Consider the following 19,388-nt stretch of genomic DNA (forward strand, 5'->3'; position numbering starts at 1 on the left):
CCGTCTCAAAAAAAAAAAAAAAAAAGAAAGACACCCCACCTCTACTAAAAATACAAAAATTAGCTGGGCACCTGTGGTCCCGGCTACTTAAGGCTGAGGCAGGAGAATCGCTTGAACCTGGGAGGCAGAGGTTGCAGTGGAGTGGAGATCACGCAACTATATGCCAGCCTGGGCGACAACGGGAGACTCTGTCTCAAAAAAAAAAACACAGAGTGCTGGGATTACAGGCATGAGTCACCAAGCCCAGTTTATCTAAATTTAAATGGCCACATGTAGCTGGGACTTCTGTATCGGACACTGAAGTGACACTGTCAGTAATCGGCTACGATAACCAGCTGCAGGCACCTGTAGTCCCAACTACTCGGGAGGCTGTGGCAGGAGAATCACCTGAACCTGGGAGGCAGAGGTTGCAGTGATCCGAGATTGTGCCAGTGCACTCCAGCCTGAGTGATGGGCAAAAGTCCATCTCAAAAAAAAAAAAAAAAGAAAAGAAATCAGCTACAAAAATGAGATACTAAATACACTAGAAAAATAGCTATAAATACCTAAGATGTAACTAGAGGTCAGCAGACTTTCTGTAAAGGCCAGATGTGTCACTGTCACATATTTAATATTTTTTGTTTTCTTACAACTTTTTTTTTTTTTTGAGATGGAGTTTCACTCTTGTCGCCCAGGCTGGTGTGCAGTAGCATGATCTCTGCTCACTGCAACCTCCACCTCTCGGGTTCAAGTGATTCTCCTGCCTCAGCCTTCCTAGCAGCTAGGATTACAGGCATGTGCCACCACACCTGGCTAATTTTTGTATTTTTAGTAGAGACAGGGTTTCACCATATTAGCCAGGCTGGTCTTGAACGCCTGACCTCCGGTGATCTGCCCGCCTCAGCCTCCCAAAGTGCTGGGATTACAGACATGAGCCACTGTGCCCAGCTATAACTTCTTAAAAATGTAAAATTTATTCTTAACTCACAGGCCATACCAAAAGAGGCTGCAGGCCACAGAAATTTGCCAATCCCAGATTTAACCTACCAAAAAATATATTTATTATGAAAATTTAGTAACCTTATTATAGAATATAAGAGAAGACCTAAATTAATGGAGAAGTGTAATTGGTATACCATATTCATGGATGGTCTGATTTAACATCATCACAATGAAAATTCTTCCCATAAATGCAATTTTATTCCAACCAAATTTCCAGTAGAATTTTCTAAAGAAATTTCTTAAATGGTTCTAATATTTTTAAGGTATAATAAAGACCACAAGTAGTTAAGAAATTAAAAAAAAATAAAAGAACTAAAAGTCCTACTCTATGAATGGTGACATTGCATATACAGCCTTAGACCAGTTACATAACAACTCTGGGTCTCAGTTTCCGCAACTATAAAATAAACTAGTACCTACTCCTACTAGGTTATTATGAGGATAAATATGTTTATATTTTTGCAGCATGTAGAATGAAACCAGGCATATAAAGCACACTATATAAGAGTTTGTTAAATAAATAAACAAGGAAACATAATGCAAAACTATAGTGTTAAACATGGTACAGGAAGAAATAGACCAATGAAACAGAATAGAGAGTTTAACAGCAGACCATGAATATCCACAAAGCAGAGAGAGAAAGAGAGGGAATTGTTGAACAACATTTGGCTTTATCAAAGTTAAAGATTTACCCTCAATGAAGGCAACATAGACAAAGTAAAAAGATGACCTACTGGGAGGATGTATGTTTGACCTCAGAAATTCAACAAGGGGGCCGGGCGCGGTGGCTCAAGCCTGTAATCCCAGCACTTTGGGAGGCCGAGACGGGCGGATCACGAGGTCAGGAGATCAAGACCATCCTGGCTAACACGGTGAAACCCCGTCTCTACTAAAAAAAATACAAAAATCTAGCCGGGCGAGGTGGCGGGCGCCTGTAGTCCCAGCTACTAGGAAGGCTGAGGCGGGAGAATGGCGTAAACCCGGGAGGCAGAGCCTGCAGTGAGCTGAGATCCGGCCACTGTACTTCAGCCTGGGCGACAGAGCCAGACTCCGTCTCAAAAAAAAAAAAAAAAAAGAAAGAAATTCAACAAGGGATAACTATCTAGATTTGCAAGGAAGTTTTTTTTTTTTTTTTGATTTGGAGAAATAGTCCATTAGAAAAAGATACAAAGAACATGAGTAACTAATCATACGAAAACTCAAATTACTAACAAGTGTTTGAAAAATACTTCAAAGTTGGCCAGGCACAGTGGTGTATGCCTGAAATCCCAGCACTTTGGGAGTCCAAGTCAGACAGATCACTTGAGGTCAAGAGTTCGAGACCAGCCTGGCCAACATGACGAAACCTCATCTCTACTAAAATACAAAAAAAAATAGCTGGGCATGGTGTCACACACCTGTAATTCTAGCTACTTGGGAGGCTGAGGCAGGATTACTTGAACCCGGGAGGCAGAGGTTGCAATGATCATATATCTTTTAAATTTTATAAAAGTAATACATGTTGTATATAGATGTGCAAGGATTTGTTATTTATAGTGATCTTCCCATCCTCTGTGTCAGTATTTACATCTCTGGGCTGTCATTGTGTTTGGCTCTTATATGGGTACTTTCTTTTTTTTTACTTTTTGATGCTTCCAGGCTGTAGCTTGGAAAACTAGATAACTTAGGTTATGTAGTGCCTTTTTGAAGCAGCATTAGTCCATAGTCTTTAGGCTTATAGAATTTTTTGCTTGAGTTTTTTCTTTTTCATTTTCTTTTAATTTTTTTAATCTTTTGATCAACTCCCAAGTGCTTGGAAGACTTTGAAAACATATTTCTTTTTTTCCCCTCTGTGACAGAGTCTCGCTCTGTCACCTAGGCTGGAGGACAGTGGCACAATCTTAGCTCATTGCAACCTCTTCCCCCAGGCTCAAGTGATTCTCTTACCTCAGCCTCCCAAGTAGCTGGGACAACAGACGTACACCACCCCGCCCAGCTAAATTTTTGTGTTTTTGGTAGAGATGGGGTTTTTCTGTGTTGCCCAGGGAGGTCTTGAACTCCTGAGCTCAAGCAGTCCGCCCACCTCAACCTCCCAAAGTGCTGGGATTATAGATGTGAGCCGCTGTGCCTGGCTGAAAACATATTTCTACCCCTTAGAGGACTTTTTTAGCATATTGATGCAATACTGATTATATTCTAATATCTATAGTCATTAATAACTGATACTCAGTGAAAAAATACTGTTCTAGGCAATGTGACCGTTTTTGTATGTCATTGCCTATTTTTAAAAATAAAGTTAAATTCCTAGAATAGTGTTTATTATTATCCAGAATGTTGTTATTATTACCCAATTTATGAATAAGAGTCATAGAATTCTAATAGAATCTCAGAGAAAACCAATGTAATCTTATTTTGTTTTCAGTTAGTTACTGTATTTAACCTGAGGGCATGATATGGAATATTAAAAGAAAATTGGCCGGGTGTGGTGGTTCATGCCTGTAATCCCAGCACTTTGGGAGGCCGAGGTGAGCAGATCACCTGAGGTCAGGAGTTCGAGACCAGCCTGCCCAACATGGTGAAACCCCGTCTCTACTAAAAATACAAAATTAGCCGAGTGTGGTGGCGCATGTCTGTAATCCCAGCTACTTGGGAGACTGAGGCAGGGCAATCACTTGAACCCGGGAGGTGGAGGTTGCAGTGAACTGAGATTGTGCCATTGCACAAATACAAAAATTATGGCATTCGCCTCTAATTGCAGCTACTCAGGAGGCTGAGGCAGCAGAATCACTTGCGCCCAGGAGGCAGAGACTGCAGTGAACTGAGAGCTTGCCACTGCACTCCAGCCTGGGCGACAGAGCAAGGCTCTGTCTCAAAAAATAAATCAATACATTTAAACTCTGTCAGTCAAAACTCATCTTGATATATTTTGTTAGTTGTCCCTTTGTTGTTGTTTTTATGTTCTAGAACCTAGGAAGTTAGTATACCTTCCATTTCTCACCCATTCCCCAATGCCCCGCCATGTCTCCCCCTCCCAGAAATTATTTTTTCTTTTGGGGTTTGTTTCTGCTCTGTGTCCATTCTCTCTGTTTGTATTTTCCATTTTTGGTCCCTTTTAATCAATATGCCTTCGTGGGGTCATAAACAATGCAAGACAAAGCTTATTGGAAAGATTTAAAATAGTATATTTAAGTATGAAAATTAAATATTTTTCTTTCTCTGCTCAGTCTTTTATATTTGCCACTGGAATTGCAAAATTGGGAGAGTCACATCAATCATATTAAATATTCATAACACTTAATTCACTGCAATTTGCATTTTTAAAATAGAATTTATATAATTAATATATAATCATTTAACTTCAGTAAATTTTTTTTTCTTATATATGGTCTATCCATTTTTACTGATAGACGGAATCAGCAGGAATTCAGCGTGCACAGATTCAGAAAGAACTTTGGCGAATTCAAGATGTCATGGAAGGGCTGAGTAAACACAAGCAGCAAAGAGGTACTACAGAAATAGGTAAATTAGCTTTGCATTTTATTTTGTGACTGACCACAGTGTTACAGTCATGTGTCAGTTGGTGACAGATTATGTTCTGAGAAATGCATTGTTAAGTGATTGTGTTGTGCAATCAGAGTGTACTGAAACAAACCTAGTTGTATGGCCTACTACGCACCTAGGCTATGTGGTATAGCTTATTGCTCCCAGGTTGCACACCTGCACAGCATGTGACTGTGCTGAATACTGTAGACAGTTGTAACACAATGTTATTTGTATATCCAAACAGAAAAGGTAATGTGTTATACTATGACATGAGGGCAACAACTAGGCAATAGATATTTCTCACCTCTGACTGGGTGCAGTGGCTCACGCCTGTAATGCCATCATTTTGGGAGGCTGAGGTGGGCAGATCACCTGAGGTCAGGAGGTCAAGACCAGCTTGGCCAACATGGTGAGACCCTGTCTCTACTAAAAATACAAAAAAAATTAGCCAGGCATGGTGGCGCATGCCTATAGTCCCAAATACTCAGAAAGCTTAGATAGGAGAATCACTTGAACCCGGGAGGTGGAGGTTGCAGTGAGCCAAGATCATGCCACTGTATTCCAGCATGGGCAACAGAGGGAGACTGTCTCAAAAAAAAAAAAAAAGATATTTCTCAGTTGCATTATAATCATATGGGACCACTGTCATATATGTAGTCTGTTGCTGACCAAAACATTGGTATGTGGCACATGACTGAATGTCTAAATGGAATGATACATATAATTGAGTTTCTTTTGTTATTTTAATGCATTTTTCTGAACAGGCACTCTTATCAGAGCACAGGTTTATAGAGTAAAAAGCGAAAGCTCTGTCAACCACACCTAAACAAAACTAATTACTGTCTTGTGTGTGTAATTATTAATACCCACAATGTTTACACTGTAGAAGTTTTATCCCCACAAGAACTGGGATCTTCCTATATCTATTTTTCAATAATTTGCTTTTTTCTCCATAATGATACAGTATAAGAATCCATTGTATAAGGGAACTGTAATTTATTTATCCATTTCCATATTGATGGATAATGTATGTTGTTTTCAGAGGTTTTTATTTTTGCTGCCATAAGCCATGCCGTAATGAACATTATTAATATATACAACTAAACACCTATGTTAGTGCTTAATAGATTTCAAAAGGTGAGAAATAAGCACACATTTTCCATTTTGATAGCTGCAGCCAAATTGCCCTCCTGAAGGATTAAATTATGTTAATACCAGTAATGTCTGAGAAAACCCACTTGCCCATACTCTTGTTTAAATATTTGTTGCTTTCTTAATGTAATTGGTTTCCAATTCTGAAAACAATAAGTGAATGATTAGAAACTGAAGACTTCATTTAAAATATGTGAAATGGGCCAGGCGCAATGGGAGGCCGAGGCAGGTGGATCACTTGAGGTCAGGAGTTCAAGACCAGCCTGGCCAACATGACAAAACCCTGACTCTACTAAAAAAAAAAAAAAAAAATTGGCCAGATGTGGTGGTAGACACCTGTGGTCCCAGCTACTTGGAAGGCTGAGGCAGGAGAATCACTTGAACCTGGGAAGTGGAGGTTGCAGTAAGCTGAGGTCATGCCACTGTACTCCAACCTGGGCAACAGAGTGAAAAACAATTAAAAAAAAAAAAAGGCCTGGTGTGGTGGCTCACGCCTCTAATCCCACTACTTTGGGAGGCAGAGACGGGCGGATCATGAGGTCAAGAGTTCAAGACCAGCCTGGTCAATGTGGTGAAACCCCATCTCTACTAAAAATACAAAAATTAGCCAGGCATGGTGGCGTGCACCTATAGTCCCAGCTACTCGGGAAGCTGAGACAGAAGAATCGCTTGAACCTGGCAGGCGGAGGTTGCAGTGAGCCGAGATCTTGCCACTACACTCTAGCCTGGGCGACAGAGCAAGACTCTGTCTCAAATAAATAAATAAATAAATAAGAATAAAAATAAATTAAAAAAAATAAAATACATGAAATGAAGTTGTTCTTTTTTTGGCTGGACGTGGTGGCTCATGCCTGTAATCCCAGCACTTTCAGAGGCCGAGGCAGGTGAATCACTTAAGGTCAGGAGTTCAAGACCAGCCTGACCAACATGGTGAAACCCCATCTCTACTAAAAATAAAAAAATCAGTTGGGCGTGGTGGCGCACACCTGTAGTCCCAGCTACAAGAGGCTGAGGCACAAGAATTGCTTGAACCTAGGAGGCGGAGGTTGCAGTGAGCCAAGATCATGCCACTACACTCTAACTTGGGCAACAGGACAAGACTTCATTTCAAAACAACAAAAGAAATTGTTCTTTTTTCTATAGTATTAGAAAGATATGTTTAATATAGTTACGTTTTCTAATATTTCTAGGTATGGTAGGATCAAAGCCTTTCTCAACAGTTAAGTACAAAAGTGAGGTAAGTTTGGATTGTTTTTCTAATTATAAATTACTTTTAATGCTTAAGACATGAACTAGAAGTAATTGTCTTCTCTAATCTTAATAACAAAAATATTTTTTAAATATATTGAACAGATATTGTTTTAATCTTGAAATTTTATTGAATCAGTAATTTGGTGCTTCTAATACATAATTTTTCTTCCCTTTTTAATGCAAAAAAATAGAATCTCTGCTTTTTATCTATGTTAGAATTTTAACATTGTCATACTTTTTCTAATCTAAGTAATGTTTGAATACTTAACATTGTTTCTTATACTATGTAAAATGTATAGGATGATTGACAGATAAGTTGGCTGTGTGTCATGCATAGCATAAAGAAATTGTAACTACAAAGAGATACTGTCAACCTAACCAAAAGAATCTATTATTTTGAATTTTGTATAAAAGCCAGTCAAAGAGATAACTTTTTTTTCCTCTCTTAAAAACTGGGGGGCCAGATACAGTGGCTCGTGCCTGTAATCCCAGCACCTTAGGAGGCCAAGGCAGGAGGATGTCTTGAGTCCAGGAGTTTGAGACCAGCCTGGTAAACATAGCAAGACCCCCGTCTCTATAAAACATTAAAAAATTAGCCAGACATGGTGTGCCTGTTGGTCCCAGCTACTTGGGAAGCTGAGCTAGGAAGGTCCCTTGAGCCCAGGAGTTCAAGGGTGCAATGAGCTATATATGATCAAATCACTGCAATATAGTGAGACCCCATCTCTACCAAATAAATAAATAGATAAATTGTGAATATATAAGAATAGGATTTTAAAATCAGTTCTTTCCTTCTAGTTTTAAAATGAAACCCAGTAGTTTTAAATAGTAATCTCTCAGTGTTGAGCTTCAGTGTGAAGCTCACCTATATGTTACAGGAAAGAATCAGATGTAATTATATGTTAAATTCCAATTATTGGCTATGATAAAAATTTTTGATTTTACTTTTCATTATTAGACTTTTGGCTTGGCAGTGTCCCTTTTAGTATCTTAAAGTAAATTCAAGTTAATATACCATTGCAAAGAATTTAGATATGCTTAATTCAATCTGCTTATCTAAATAAGGTGACTGTTCTACAATCTTTAGGAAGAGGAAGTAGTCCCACCTCGTCCTCCACTTCCTCGGTCCTATGACTTTACAGAGCAGCCTCCCATAATCCCCCCTCTGCCCAGTGATAGCAGCTCCTTGCTCTGTTATAGCAGGGGCCCAGTTCATCTGCCTGAAGAAAAGAAGATGTATCAAGTTCAAGGATATCCAAGAAATGGATCTCACTGTGTAAGTGGCTGAAATAGCCACAGAATAATCAATCATACCTGTCCTCTCATTTTTGAAAATTAATTATTTTCCATTCAAACTTTTTTTATTATAACCTTTATAACCTCATTTTTAGCCAGCAGTTTTTGATTTATATGTAACTTCATCATTTGTGTCTTTCCTGTTTTGGTTTTGCTATTCTCATTTTTAATATTTTTATAATTTTAATATTTTATAATTTCATAGCATTTTTCACATTTTCATAAAGTGGTATCTTTGGCCATGATGAAGCAGCCATATTTTAGATATACCATTTCAGGGTATTGGAGGCAAAATTATACCTTCAGATCAGAAAGAAGGGATAAGGAAAAGACCGTTACTAGGAATGGTAAAGGGGCTGGGATGTGGGCATTTTGGTCTAGGAAAACTACTCAAAGATGTGGATGTTGCTAAGGAGAGAAGTCACCCCTAAAAATGGGAAATACGTTTAGGGTTAAGCAAATAATGTAGGATATAATAAGCAAAGAGAATAAGGAAATAAGAATTGAGCTAATTTGAGAACAACAAAATGTCTATGACAGGAATTTTAGTGCTGGGATGAGCCTCACTTATACCACCTTGTGAATGAAAATTTATTGAATTAATATAGTTATTTTTAGCCCTCAATTATTCCATGATAAAAATGTGACTTTGTTCCTAAGAGAAACAGAAATATTCTTTTTTTGTTTTGTTTTGGTTTTTTTTGAGACAGGGTCTTACTCTTGCCCAGGCTGGAGTGCAGTGGAGCAATCTCGGCTCACTGCAAGCTCCGCCTCCCGGGTTCAAGTGATTGTCCTGCCTCAGCCTTCAGAATGGCTGGGATTATAGGCACACACCACCATGCCCAGCTAATTTTTGTATTTTTGGTAGAGACAGGGTTTCACCATGTTGACTGGGCTGGTCTCAAACTCCTGGCCTCAGGTGATACCCCCACCTTGGCCTCCCAAAGTGCTGGGATTACAGGTGTGAGCCACTGCGCCCAGCCAGAAATATTCTTAATATTAAAACAAAGTTTTGCCACTTTAAAATTTCTCAAATTTCTTCTTTCCATGTAGTTGTGACATAGGTATTATTTGTGTTATATCCCAGATGGCTCACTAGGACTACTAATTTTTAGAGTTTGATTTGTGTCTTTAGCAGTAAACATTTTAAAAGGAACTGTTAGCGGCTTTTTGGAGTAATTACATGTCTTCCTTTCAAGGGTCCAGATTATAGACTCTACAAGAGTGAACCAGAGTTAACAACAGTGGCAGAAGTTGATGAATCTAATGGAGAAGAAAAATCAGAACCTGTTTCAGAGATAGAAACTTCAGTTGTTAAAGGTCAGCATTTGTAATATGTTTTACCTCTTGTTTTTTGTTTTTGAAGACAATTTGCTGCTAAAATAGGATTTACATGTTGACTCATATGAGTCCAACCCTTTATCTGAAACCTTTGGACTCTGATGAGTTTCTAAATTAAGAAATTTTCAGATATTGAAAGATAAGCCCATAAATGATATATGTCATCTCAGCTAGGTATGAGGCAGCACCCTTTTTTTAAACACTATTTCTACCATAGTCATTCCAAGTGGCATAAATAAATTCTAAAAATAAAAGCATTAGCTGGGCGTGGTGGCAGGTGCCTGTAATCCCAGCTACCCAGGGGGCTGAGGCAGGAGAATCGCTGGAACCCAGGAAGTGGAGGCTGCAGTGAGCCGAGATCGCACCACTGCACTCCGGCCTGGACAACAGAGCGAGACTTCGTCTCAAATAAATAAAAATAAAAGACATCACATCAGATTAGGTTTTACTGAGAAATGAGTTTATGTCAAACTTTAAAGTTTTCCATTTCTTGGGAGAGTTTTGTTGTTGTTGTTGTTTTCTGTTTCTGGTGATGTTGATGTTTTCTGTTTCTGGTTGTGGTGGTGGTGGTGGTTCTGGTGGTTGTTGTTGTTTGTGATTGGGTCTCTTCGCTCTGTCACCTGAGCTGCTGTACTGGAGCAAACATGGCTCACTGTAACCTCGACCTCCCAGACTCGGTGATCCTCCCACTTTTCAGCCTTCCAAGTAGCTGGGACCACAGGCACACACCACCATACCCGACTAATTTGTTAAGTATTTGTAGAGACAAGGTGTTGCTGTGTTGCCCAAGCTGGTCTTGAACTCTGGGATCAAGCAGTCCTTCCACCTCAGGATTATAAGCATATGCCAACACACCTGGACAAGGTCTTTTCTGTGTCTGTGTTTAAAATTATGCATAAGGCATTGATGGCTGAAACAAATTTTTACACAATTTCTACAAAGTAAATTCTGAAATAATATTTCTGTAAAGTATACTCTGATTTTTTTCTTAATGCTGGTCATTTTTCTAGAAGGCAATTGCATAAAGAAAAGAGTAGAGAGATAACTATCCTAGATTAAAAAGATAGATAGGCTGGGTGTGGTGGCTCACGCCTGTAGTCCCAGCACTTTGGGAGGCTGAGGCAGGCGGGTCACCTGAGGTCAGGAGGTCAACAACAACAGCAACAACAACCAGAAACAGAAAAAAAAAAAAAAAAAACTCTCCCAGGAAATGGAAACTCTGCCAGTCTGGCCAACATGGTGAAACCCCATCTCTACTAAAAGTATAAAAGTTTGGCTGGGCATGGTGGCTCGTGCCTATAATCCCAGCACTTTGGGAGGCTGAGGTGGGCGGATCATGAGGTCAGGAGTTCAAGACCAGCCTGACCAACATGATGAAACCCCGTCTCTACTAAAAATAGAAAATTAGCTGGGCGTGGTTACGTGTGCCTGTAATCCCAGCTACTCAGGAGGCTGAGGCAGGAGAATCGCTTGAACCAGGGAGGCAGAGGTTGCAGTGAGCAGAGATCATGCTACTGCACTCTGGCCTGGGCGACAGAGTACGACTCCGTCTCAAAAAAAAAAAAAAAAAAAGTAAAAGAAACTCTGTCTCTACTAAAAATACAAAAAATTGGCCGCACGTGGGTAACACACACCTGTAGCCCCAGCTACTCAGGAGGCTGAGGCAAGAGAATCACTTGAACCCGGGAGGCGGAGGTTGCAGTGAGCCAAGATCATGCCATTGCACTCCAGCCTGGGTGACACACACACACAAAAATAACGGATAGATACATCGCAGTGTTTGAAACTTGATTGGACCATGGTTTAAAAGAAGAATATCTAAAGTAGGACAATTATGGAAATTTAAACATGTTCTAGATATTAGCTAGTAGTATGATCGTGATATTGTGGTTATGTAGTAGAATGTAGTATGTGAATTCTGAAACACTTAGGACAAAAGCATCTGCCACTTTTAAAGGATTCACCAAAAAGAGTGTGTATGTATTTATGCAGAGATAATGCAAGTGTGACAAAATGTAAAGCTTTTTAGAAAAATAAATGCTTATCATAACCCACTGGACTGATTTTTGTAGTCTGCTACAAACAACACCTAAGTGAAGCCAGGCGCAGTGGCTCACACCCATAATCCCAGTACTTTGGGAGGCCGAGGTGGGCGGATCACAAGGTCAGGAGTTCAAGACCAGCATGGCCAACATGGCGAAACCCCATTTTTACTAAAAATACAAAAATTAGCCAGGTGTGGTGGCAGGCACTTGTAATCCCAGCTACTCAGGAGGCGGGGGCAGGAGAACTGCTTGAACCAGGAGGTGGAGGTTGCAGTGAGTCAAGATCGTGCCACTGCACTCCAGCCTGGGCAATGACTCCGTCTCAAAAAAAAAAAAGAACACTGAAGTGGTAATAATGTTCACATAGCTTTTTTCATAGTTAGAATATTTTTCTAGGTTATCTAATGTCATTTTTTAATTTAAAAATACTGGCATCTTGAAAATTTAATATTTATACACCTTTTCTTTGTCATCCTAATCCTGTCTCCTTATTCAAAGTCTTTTCTTTTCTTTTCTTTTCTTTTTTTTTTGAGACGGGATCTCACTGTCGGCCCAGGCTGGAGTACAGTGGTGCGATCATAGCTCACTGTAGCCTTCTTCCTCCTCAGCCTGCCAAGTAGCTGAGACTACACACGTGTGCCACCACACCTGGCTAATTTTTGTATTTATTGTAGAGACAGGGTGTCACCATGTTGCCCAGGCTTGTCTCAAACGCCTAGGCTCAAGCAGTCTGCCTTCCTCAGCCTCCTAGAGTGTTGGGATTACAGGCATGAGCCACCACACCTGGCCACAACAAAGACTTTAAAGGGGCTGGGAGCGATGGCTCATACCTGTAATCTCAGCACTTTGGGAGGCCAAAGCAGATGGATTGCTTGATCCCAGGAGTTCAAGACCAGCCTGGGCAACATAACCAGACCTCCTCTCTATTTTATGAAGTAAAAATGTATCTGGCTTTTTTTAAAGCATACAGCTATTTGACAACAATAGCATATAAATGAGGAGGAAGTTTATTAATATTAATATGCTTTAACATCTTTGTTTTGTTCTTAATCGTGCTAATAATCTTGATTAACTTTAGACTTTCTTAAGTTTAAGTATGCATGCTAGGGTATAGGATAAAAGAAATTGTCGAGGCTGCAGAGAGCTGTGATCGTACCACTCACACTTCAGCCTGAACAACACAGCAAGACTCTCGAAGGAGAGAAAGAGAATCCAAAAAAGAAAAGAAACTGGAGAAAATGCAAAGCAAAAAAATACATTATTATAAATAAATCTAAATACATTGGCAATTACAACAAATATAACTGGACTGAATGCTTCACTTAAAAAGATTGGCCGAGGCAAGGCGCGGTGGCTTCCACCTGTAATCCCAACACTTTGGGAGGCCAAGACAGGCAGATCACCTGAGGTCAGGAGTTCCAGACCAGCCTGACCAACATGGTGAAACCCTGTCTCTCCTAAAAATACAAAATTAGCCAGACGTGGTGGCGTATGCCTATAATCCTAGTTACTCAGGAGGCTGAGGCAGGAGAATCGCTTGAACACGGGAAGCAGAAATTACAGTGAGCCGAGATCATGCCATTGCACTCCAACCTGGGCAACAAGAGCGAAACTCCATCTCAAAAAATAAAAAAGACTGGCTGAGCCTAGCAGCACGTGGTTGTAATCCCAGCACTTTGGGAAGCCGAGGCAGGAGGATTGCTTGAGCCCAGGAGTTCGAGACCAGCCTGGGCAACGTGGCAAGATCCTGTCTCTACAAAAAAATAAATTAACCAGGCGTGGTAGTGCATGCCAGTAGTCCCTCCTACTCAGGATTGCTTGAGCCCAGTAGGCAGAGGTTGCAGTGAGCCGAGATCGTGCCATTTGCACTCCAGCCTGGGCGACAGAACAAGACTCCATCTCAAAAAAAAAAAAAATACAGAAGAGAAAGTGAAAATGATCACCTATAGTTAGGTATTCTTAACATTGTTTGTGGACGCTTTGAGGCAATATTGTATGATTTTTAAAAGCCAAGCAGAAATTAAGGACATTTAAGTTGAACTAACATGTTAGGATGATGATAGAGATGTATCAGTATGACAAAGAAGGCTTTTGTGTGTGTGTGTGTGTAATAGAGATAGGTCTGTGTTGAGCAGGCTGGTCTCAAACTCCTGTCCTGAAGTGATCCTCACATCTCAGCCTCCCAAAGCGCTAGGATTATAGGCAATGAGCCACGGCACCTGACCAAAAGAGGACATTTTATAATTAATGTTCTTAAAAATGTCATCAGTTAATCTGTACAATTTTTTCTTATCTTTTTTCTTTTTTTTGTTTTAAGGAGACAAGTTCTCACTTGCTTTGTTGCCCAGGCTGGAGTGCAATGTTGCAATCTCAGCTCACTGCAACCTCTGCAGTGATCCTCTCACCTCAGCCTCCTGAGTAGCTGGGACAATAGGTGTGCACCTCCACACCCACCTAATTTTTTTTTTTTTCTTTTCAATTTTTGTGGAGGCAGGGTCTCACTATATTACCCAGGCTGATCTGAAAATCCTGAGCTCAAGTGATCCTCCCGCCTCAGCCTCCCAAAATGCTAGGGTTAGAGCCATGAACAGAACTTTATTTTTAAATGTAACCCTAAATTTATCTGGTGGTATCATTGACTGACTTTGACTCTTTTTATTTTTTATTTATTTATTTATTTATGAGGCAGAGTCCTCTCTGTCACCCAGGCTGGAGTGCAAGGGCACGATCTCAGCTCACTGCAACCTGCACCTCCTGGGTTCAAGCAGTTCTCCTGCCTCAGCCTCCTGAGTTGCTGGGATTACAGGCACCTGACACCATGCCTGGCTAATTTTTGTATTTTTTATAGTAGAGACAGCATTTCACCATGTTGGCTAAGCTGGTCTCAAACTCCTGGCTTCCGGTGATCCGCCTGCCTCAGCCTCCCAAAGTGCTGGGATTACAGGCGTGAGTCACCACATCCAGCCTGACTCTTTTTAAATAAATTTGCTTTCTGATTTGAAAAAGTGTGAGAAATTAAGTACGTTAAAAGAAAGCAATGCTGGAAAAAAGATGTTTTGTAGAACTTACTGCTGTTTTAATTTTTAGGTTCCCACTTTCCTGTTGGAGTAGTCCCTCCGAGAACAAAATCACCAACACCCGAATCTTCGACAATAGCTTCATATGTAACCTTGAGGAAAACTAAGAAGATGATGGATCTAAGAACGGTATTTAACTGGAAATTAATGTCTGGAAAGATTCTCAGACCTATTTATTGCTTTCTTACATGTTTTCATTTTCAGTGTCTTATCAAATTTATTTTTGCATACTCGAAGAAAAACTTAGTAATCTTATTCTTAAAATTTCGTTTAAAGAATTAGCACGTCAGAGGACAGACCTAGTCAGTACCTAATTTAAGTTTCTTTTGATCAGCCTAGACGTGGAGTCATGGTCAGAGTCCACGATTTGTGGAGTCTGTTCTCTAATCACTGTGCTGCACTCCTCAATGCCTCTAAGAATTTTCTCGATGAGAGGTGTCATCCAAAAGTTAACGGATTTTCTAGCTATCATGAGGTTGCAGGCCTTTTAGCTATGGTATTAATAGCTTTAGAGTTTGCCAGTCTTCTGGTTACTCTGAGAAATGTGAGTTGGGACTGGAAAATAAATCCTATATTTTACATTTTCATCTGAGATTCATTTAATTCGAACTCTAAACCAGTCTTGTCTGTTCTTTGGAAAATGCTGAGAATACTTAACTCCTTTTCTTTAAGTATTCTCTAGAAATTCGGGCTGCAAAAATACTTCCACTTTTTATCTTTGTGAATACTCTACCTATTTGGTATGAGATAATTTGAAGCCATAAGACAAGACTGAAAGGTACTAGATATAAGATATATGGCTAGTCTTTTTTTTTTTTTTTTTTTTAATGTATAGGGTTTCACTTTGTCTCCTGGGCTGAAGTGTAGCGGCATGATCATAGCTGACTGCAGCCTCCAACTCCTGGACTCAAGGGATCCTCTCACCCCAGCCTCCTGGCTAGCTGGGACAATAAGCATGTACCACCATACTTGGCTCATTTTTTTTTTCTTTTTTATTAGTAGTGACGGGGTCTCACTCTTGCCCAGGCTAGCTATTCTTCAAAGATATTAAAGCACAGCTACAAAGTATATGCCAAAAAACTCAGCTGCATTGATATATAAGAAATGTAATGTTTTCAGTTAGTACGAAATTATAAAGATCCATAGAAATAATTATCATGGGATGAAGATAATGTATCAGCATTAACATTAATGGTCATGATTCTGAAATACTATTGTTTGTTCAGAGAGTTAGGCGTTTTTTACAGATTGGAAGATTTCATTGGAAATGGTAAAGCTAAAATAACAAGTCTACAGAAAAAGGACTACAAAGAGTGCATTTTAAAATCAAGCAGACGCCAGGTGCTGTAGCTCACACCTGTAATCCCAGCACTTTGAGAGGCCGAGGCAGGCAGGCAGATCATTTGAAGTCAGGAGTTCAAGACCAGTTCAAGACCAGCCTGGCCGACATGGTAAAACCCTGTCTCTACTAAAAATCCAAAAATTAGGTAAGCATGGTGGCAAGCGCCTGTAGTCTCAGCTACTCAGGAAAGTATCAGTTGAACCCAGGAGGCTGAGATCGCAGTGAGTCAAGATTGCACCACTGCACTCCAGCCTGGGCAAGAGAGTATGAAACTGTCTCAAAAAAAACAAAAACACAAATATAAAAACAAGCAGAAAGATACTAGCAGGTTTAGGCCAGTCATAGTAGCTCATACCTATAATTCCAGCACTTTGGGAGGCCAGATCTGGAGGATTGCTTGAGCCCAGGAATTCAAGACTAGCCTGAGCAACATAAGGAGACCCCATCTCTACAAAACTTACCAAAAAAAAATTAGCCAGGTATAGTGGCCAGTACCTATGGTCTCACCTGCTCAAGAGATTTGAGCCTGGGAGGGTAAGGTGAGCCATGATTGCCCCACTGCACCCCAACCTGGGCAACAGAGCGACAGCCTGTCTCAAAAAATAAATAAATAAAATCACAAGGAAGGGAAAATATATTTTACCATTTATTAAGTGGAAATAGTTCATCATAAAGATTTTCATCCTCATCATCTTTACATTGACTGGGTGGAAGAAGAGGGAGTTGTTTTTTTTGGGTTTTCTTTTTTTTTTGTTTTTTTTTCTGGAGACAGAGTGTCTCCCTGTCACCCAGGCTGGAGTGCAGTGGCGCGATCTCGGCTTACTGCAACCTCTGCCTCCCGGATTCAAATGATTCTCTTGCCTCAGCCTCCCGAATAGCTGGAACTACAGGCGCCCACCACCACGCCCAGCTAATTTCTATATTTTGAGTGGACAAAGGGTTTCACTATGTTGGCCAGGCTGGTCTCTAACTCCTGATCTCGTGATGATCCGCCCGCCTCAGCCTCCGAAAGTGCTGGGATTACAGGTGTGAGCCACCATGCCCAGCAATGGAGTTGTTCTTACTGTCTCAGGAGTGGCAGAGGCAAAAGAGATAGAAGTAGAAGGAGAGGCAGGCACACTCGGTGTAACCTTTATTGAAAACAATCCTCATATAAATGGACTTCTGCAGCTCAATCCTGTGTTGTTCAAGGAACAACTGTATGTATATGTGTGTATATATATGTGTGTGTGTATATATATGTATGTATGTATATATATGTATACTTCATTAAGCGTTTTCAAATATGACTGATTTATAGAAAATAAGTTTTCATAGTTTTATTACTGATGAGAAAGAAAATATCTAGAGGTGTTTGCTCTATTTGTCTTTTCACGGTAAATGTATAACTTAAAACTTACCTTTTCATCAAAATAAAAGAAATCTGTAATATTTAGACACGTGCCCCTGGTTTTCTCCTCGTTTGAGTTTTATGCAGCTTTCTGTTTCAGGGTCATGGGATTGGCTTACTCCAGAGCTACCATATTCTTTCTATTTTTTTTTTTTCTTTTTGAGACAGACTCTCACTCATTGCCCAGGCTGGCACAATCTCTCAGTTCACTGCCTCCCGGGTTCAAGTGATTCTCCCACCTCAGCCTCCCGAGTAGCTGGGACTACTGGCATGAGCCACCATGCCTGGCTAATTTTTTTTGTACTTTTGTAGAGACGGGTTTTCGCCATGTTGGCCAGGCTGGTCTTGAACTCCTGACCTCAAGTGATCCACCTGCCTCAGCCTCCCAAAGTGCTGGGATTATAGGCATGAGCCACTGCACCCAGCCTGCCCTGCCCTTTTATGGTTGGGTGTGGTGGTGTTTTTTGTTTTACCCAGATTTTCTGGAACATGGGGGTTGGTTGGTTGTTTTTAGATGGCGTCTGGTTCTGTCGCCCATTCTGGAGCACAATAGCACGATCTCAGCTCACTGCAACCTCCACCTCCTGGGCTCAAACCATCCTTCTACCTCAGCCTCCCAAGTAGCTAGGACTATAGGCGTATACCACCACACCTGCCTGGCTAATTTTTGTATTTTTGGTAGAGATGGATTTTCACCATATTGCCCAGGCTGGTCTCAAACTCCTGGGCTAAAGCAATCCACCCACCTCAGGCTCCCAAAGTGCTGGGATCACAAGTGTGAGCCACCGCTCCTGGCCCATATACTTTTTTTTTTTAAGACCAAAAAAAAAAAAACTTTTTGTTCCTCTTTTCTCTCTCCTCCCTTATAATATCTTCTCTCTTTTTCTTTCCGTCATTGACCATACCTCACCAATTACCAGTTAAGGATCAAGTAGCAATTTCATGTGCCTTTCTGGTGATATCTAAATGACACTCAAAACCTCCTCTTGTGATTTTGAAAACAAAATAAATAAATGCACTTTACAAAATGTTTTATTCCATCATACTTTTCAAAAGTTTTCATCTGTGTATTGATAGTTCATTTTTACGTTGAAGGAAAGACCAAGAAGTGCAGTGGAACAGCTGTGTTTGGCCGAAAGCACTCGCCCTAGGATGACGGTGGAAGAGCAAATGGAAAGAATAAGAAGACACCAGCAAGCGTGCCTGAGGGAAAAGAAAAAAGGATTAAATGTTATTGGTGCTTCAGACCAGTCACCCTTACAAAGCCCTTCAAATTTAAGGGATAATCCATTTAGGACTACTCAGGTAGATGAATTGCATTTGATTATTCTTTTGTGTAAATCTAATATCACTGAATTTTGGAATCAGAGTTACATGATTGATAGGTCTTAAAAGGTCTGCAGTATGGATAGTTATTTTATATTATGTAATTCTTGTAATAATAAGCTAAAACAGCTAAGTAAAATGTAAATAACCCTGAGTTCCAGAGCTAAACTACGTGTTGGATGGCCGTGGACCAGTTGTGGACTTAATGTCTTCAACTGTACGGTGATGATACAGCTGCCCAGACACTAAGAAAATAAAAGGGTTTTCAACAAATGTAAAATGCTATGCAGGTTACCAAGATAGTCCCCAATTCCCCTCTCAATAAAATGTGTATTGCTCTGTGTCCTAATTTAACATGACCTAAATTGTAGCAGGAGAGAGCTTCTAAATAAAGTTCCAAGTGTGCTGTCCATCACCTCTCACCTTAAAAAGGCTTAAAAAGTGATGCCATTTTGTTTCTTTTTTTTGTTTCTTTTTCTTTTTTTTCTTTTTTTTTTTTTTTTTTTTGCCCCTCTTTTTTTTGCCCCTCTTTATAAATTCAGGTCTCATTGGGTTGCCAGGCTGGTCTGGAGCTTCTCTCTGGTCTGTCCCTGTTTGTAGACACTTGTCACCTAACAATAGTATCTTAAAAGCTTGTCTATAATGGCATAAACTGAATGCATCAG

At 40.2% G+C, this 19,388-nt stretch overlaps 1 protein-coding gene across 4 annotated transcripts in view; it reads left to right on the forward strand.

The window, feature by feature from the left end:
* PLEKHA5 (pleckstrin homology domain containing, family A member 5) overlaps positions 1-19,388 on the forward strand; it is a 246,724-nt gene that overhangs the window by 214,766 nt on the left and 12,570 nt on the right. For 2 of the 4 annotated variants that reach the window (XM_011954821.1, XM_011954845.1), the window contains 6 exons: positions 4,368-4,479; positions 6,846-6,892; positions 7,994-8,182; positions 9,402-9,522; positions 14,676-14,794; positions 18,493-18,702. In XM_011954821.1, the coding sequence (XP_011810211.1) occupies positions 4,368-4,479; positions 6,846-6,892; positions 7,994-8,182; positions 9,402-9,522; positions 14,676-14,794; positions 18,493-18,702 (798 nt within the window). The remainder of the gene's footprint in view (positions 1-4,367; positions 4,480-6,845; positions 6,893-7,993; positions 8,183-9,401; positions 9,523-14,675; positions 14,795-18,492; positions 18,703-19,388) is intronic. The other 2 variants (XM_011954831.1, XM_011954838.1) reach the window with 1 other exon arrangement.

This window comes from Colobus angolensis, unplaced genomic scaffold (genome assembly GCF_000951035.1).
Source record: "Colobus angolensis palliatus isolate OR3802 unplaced genomic scaffold, Cang.pa_1.0 Scaffold11, whole genome shotgun sequence".
In the NCBI taxonomy this organism is placed as follows: domain Eukaryota; kingdom Metazoa; phylum Chordata; class Mammalia; order Primates; family Cercopithecidae; genus Colobus; species Colobus angolensis.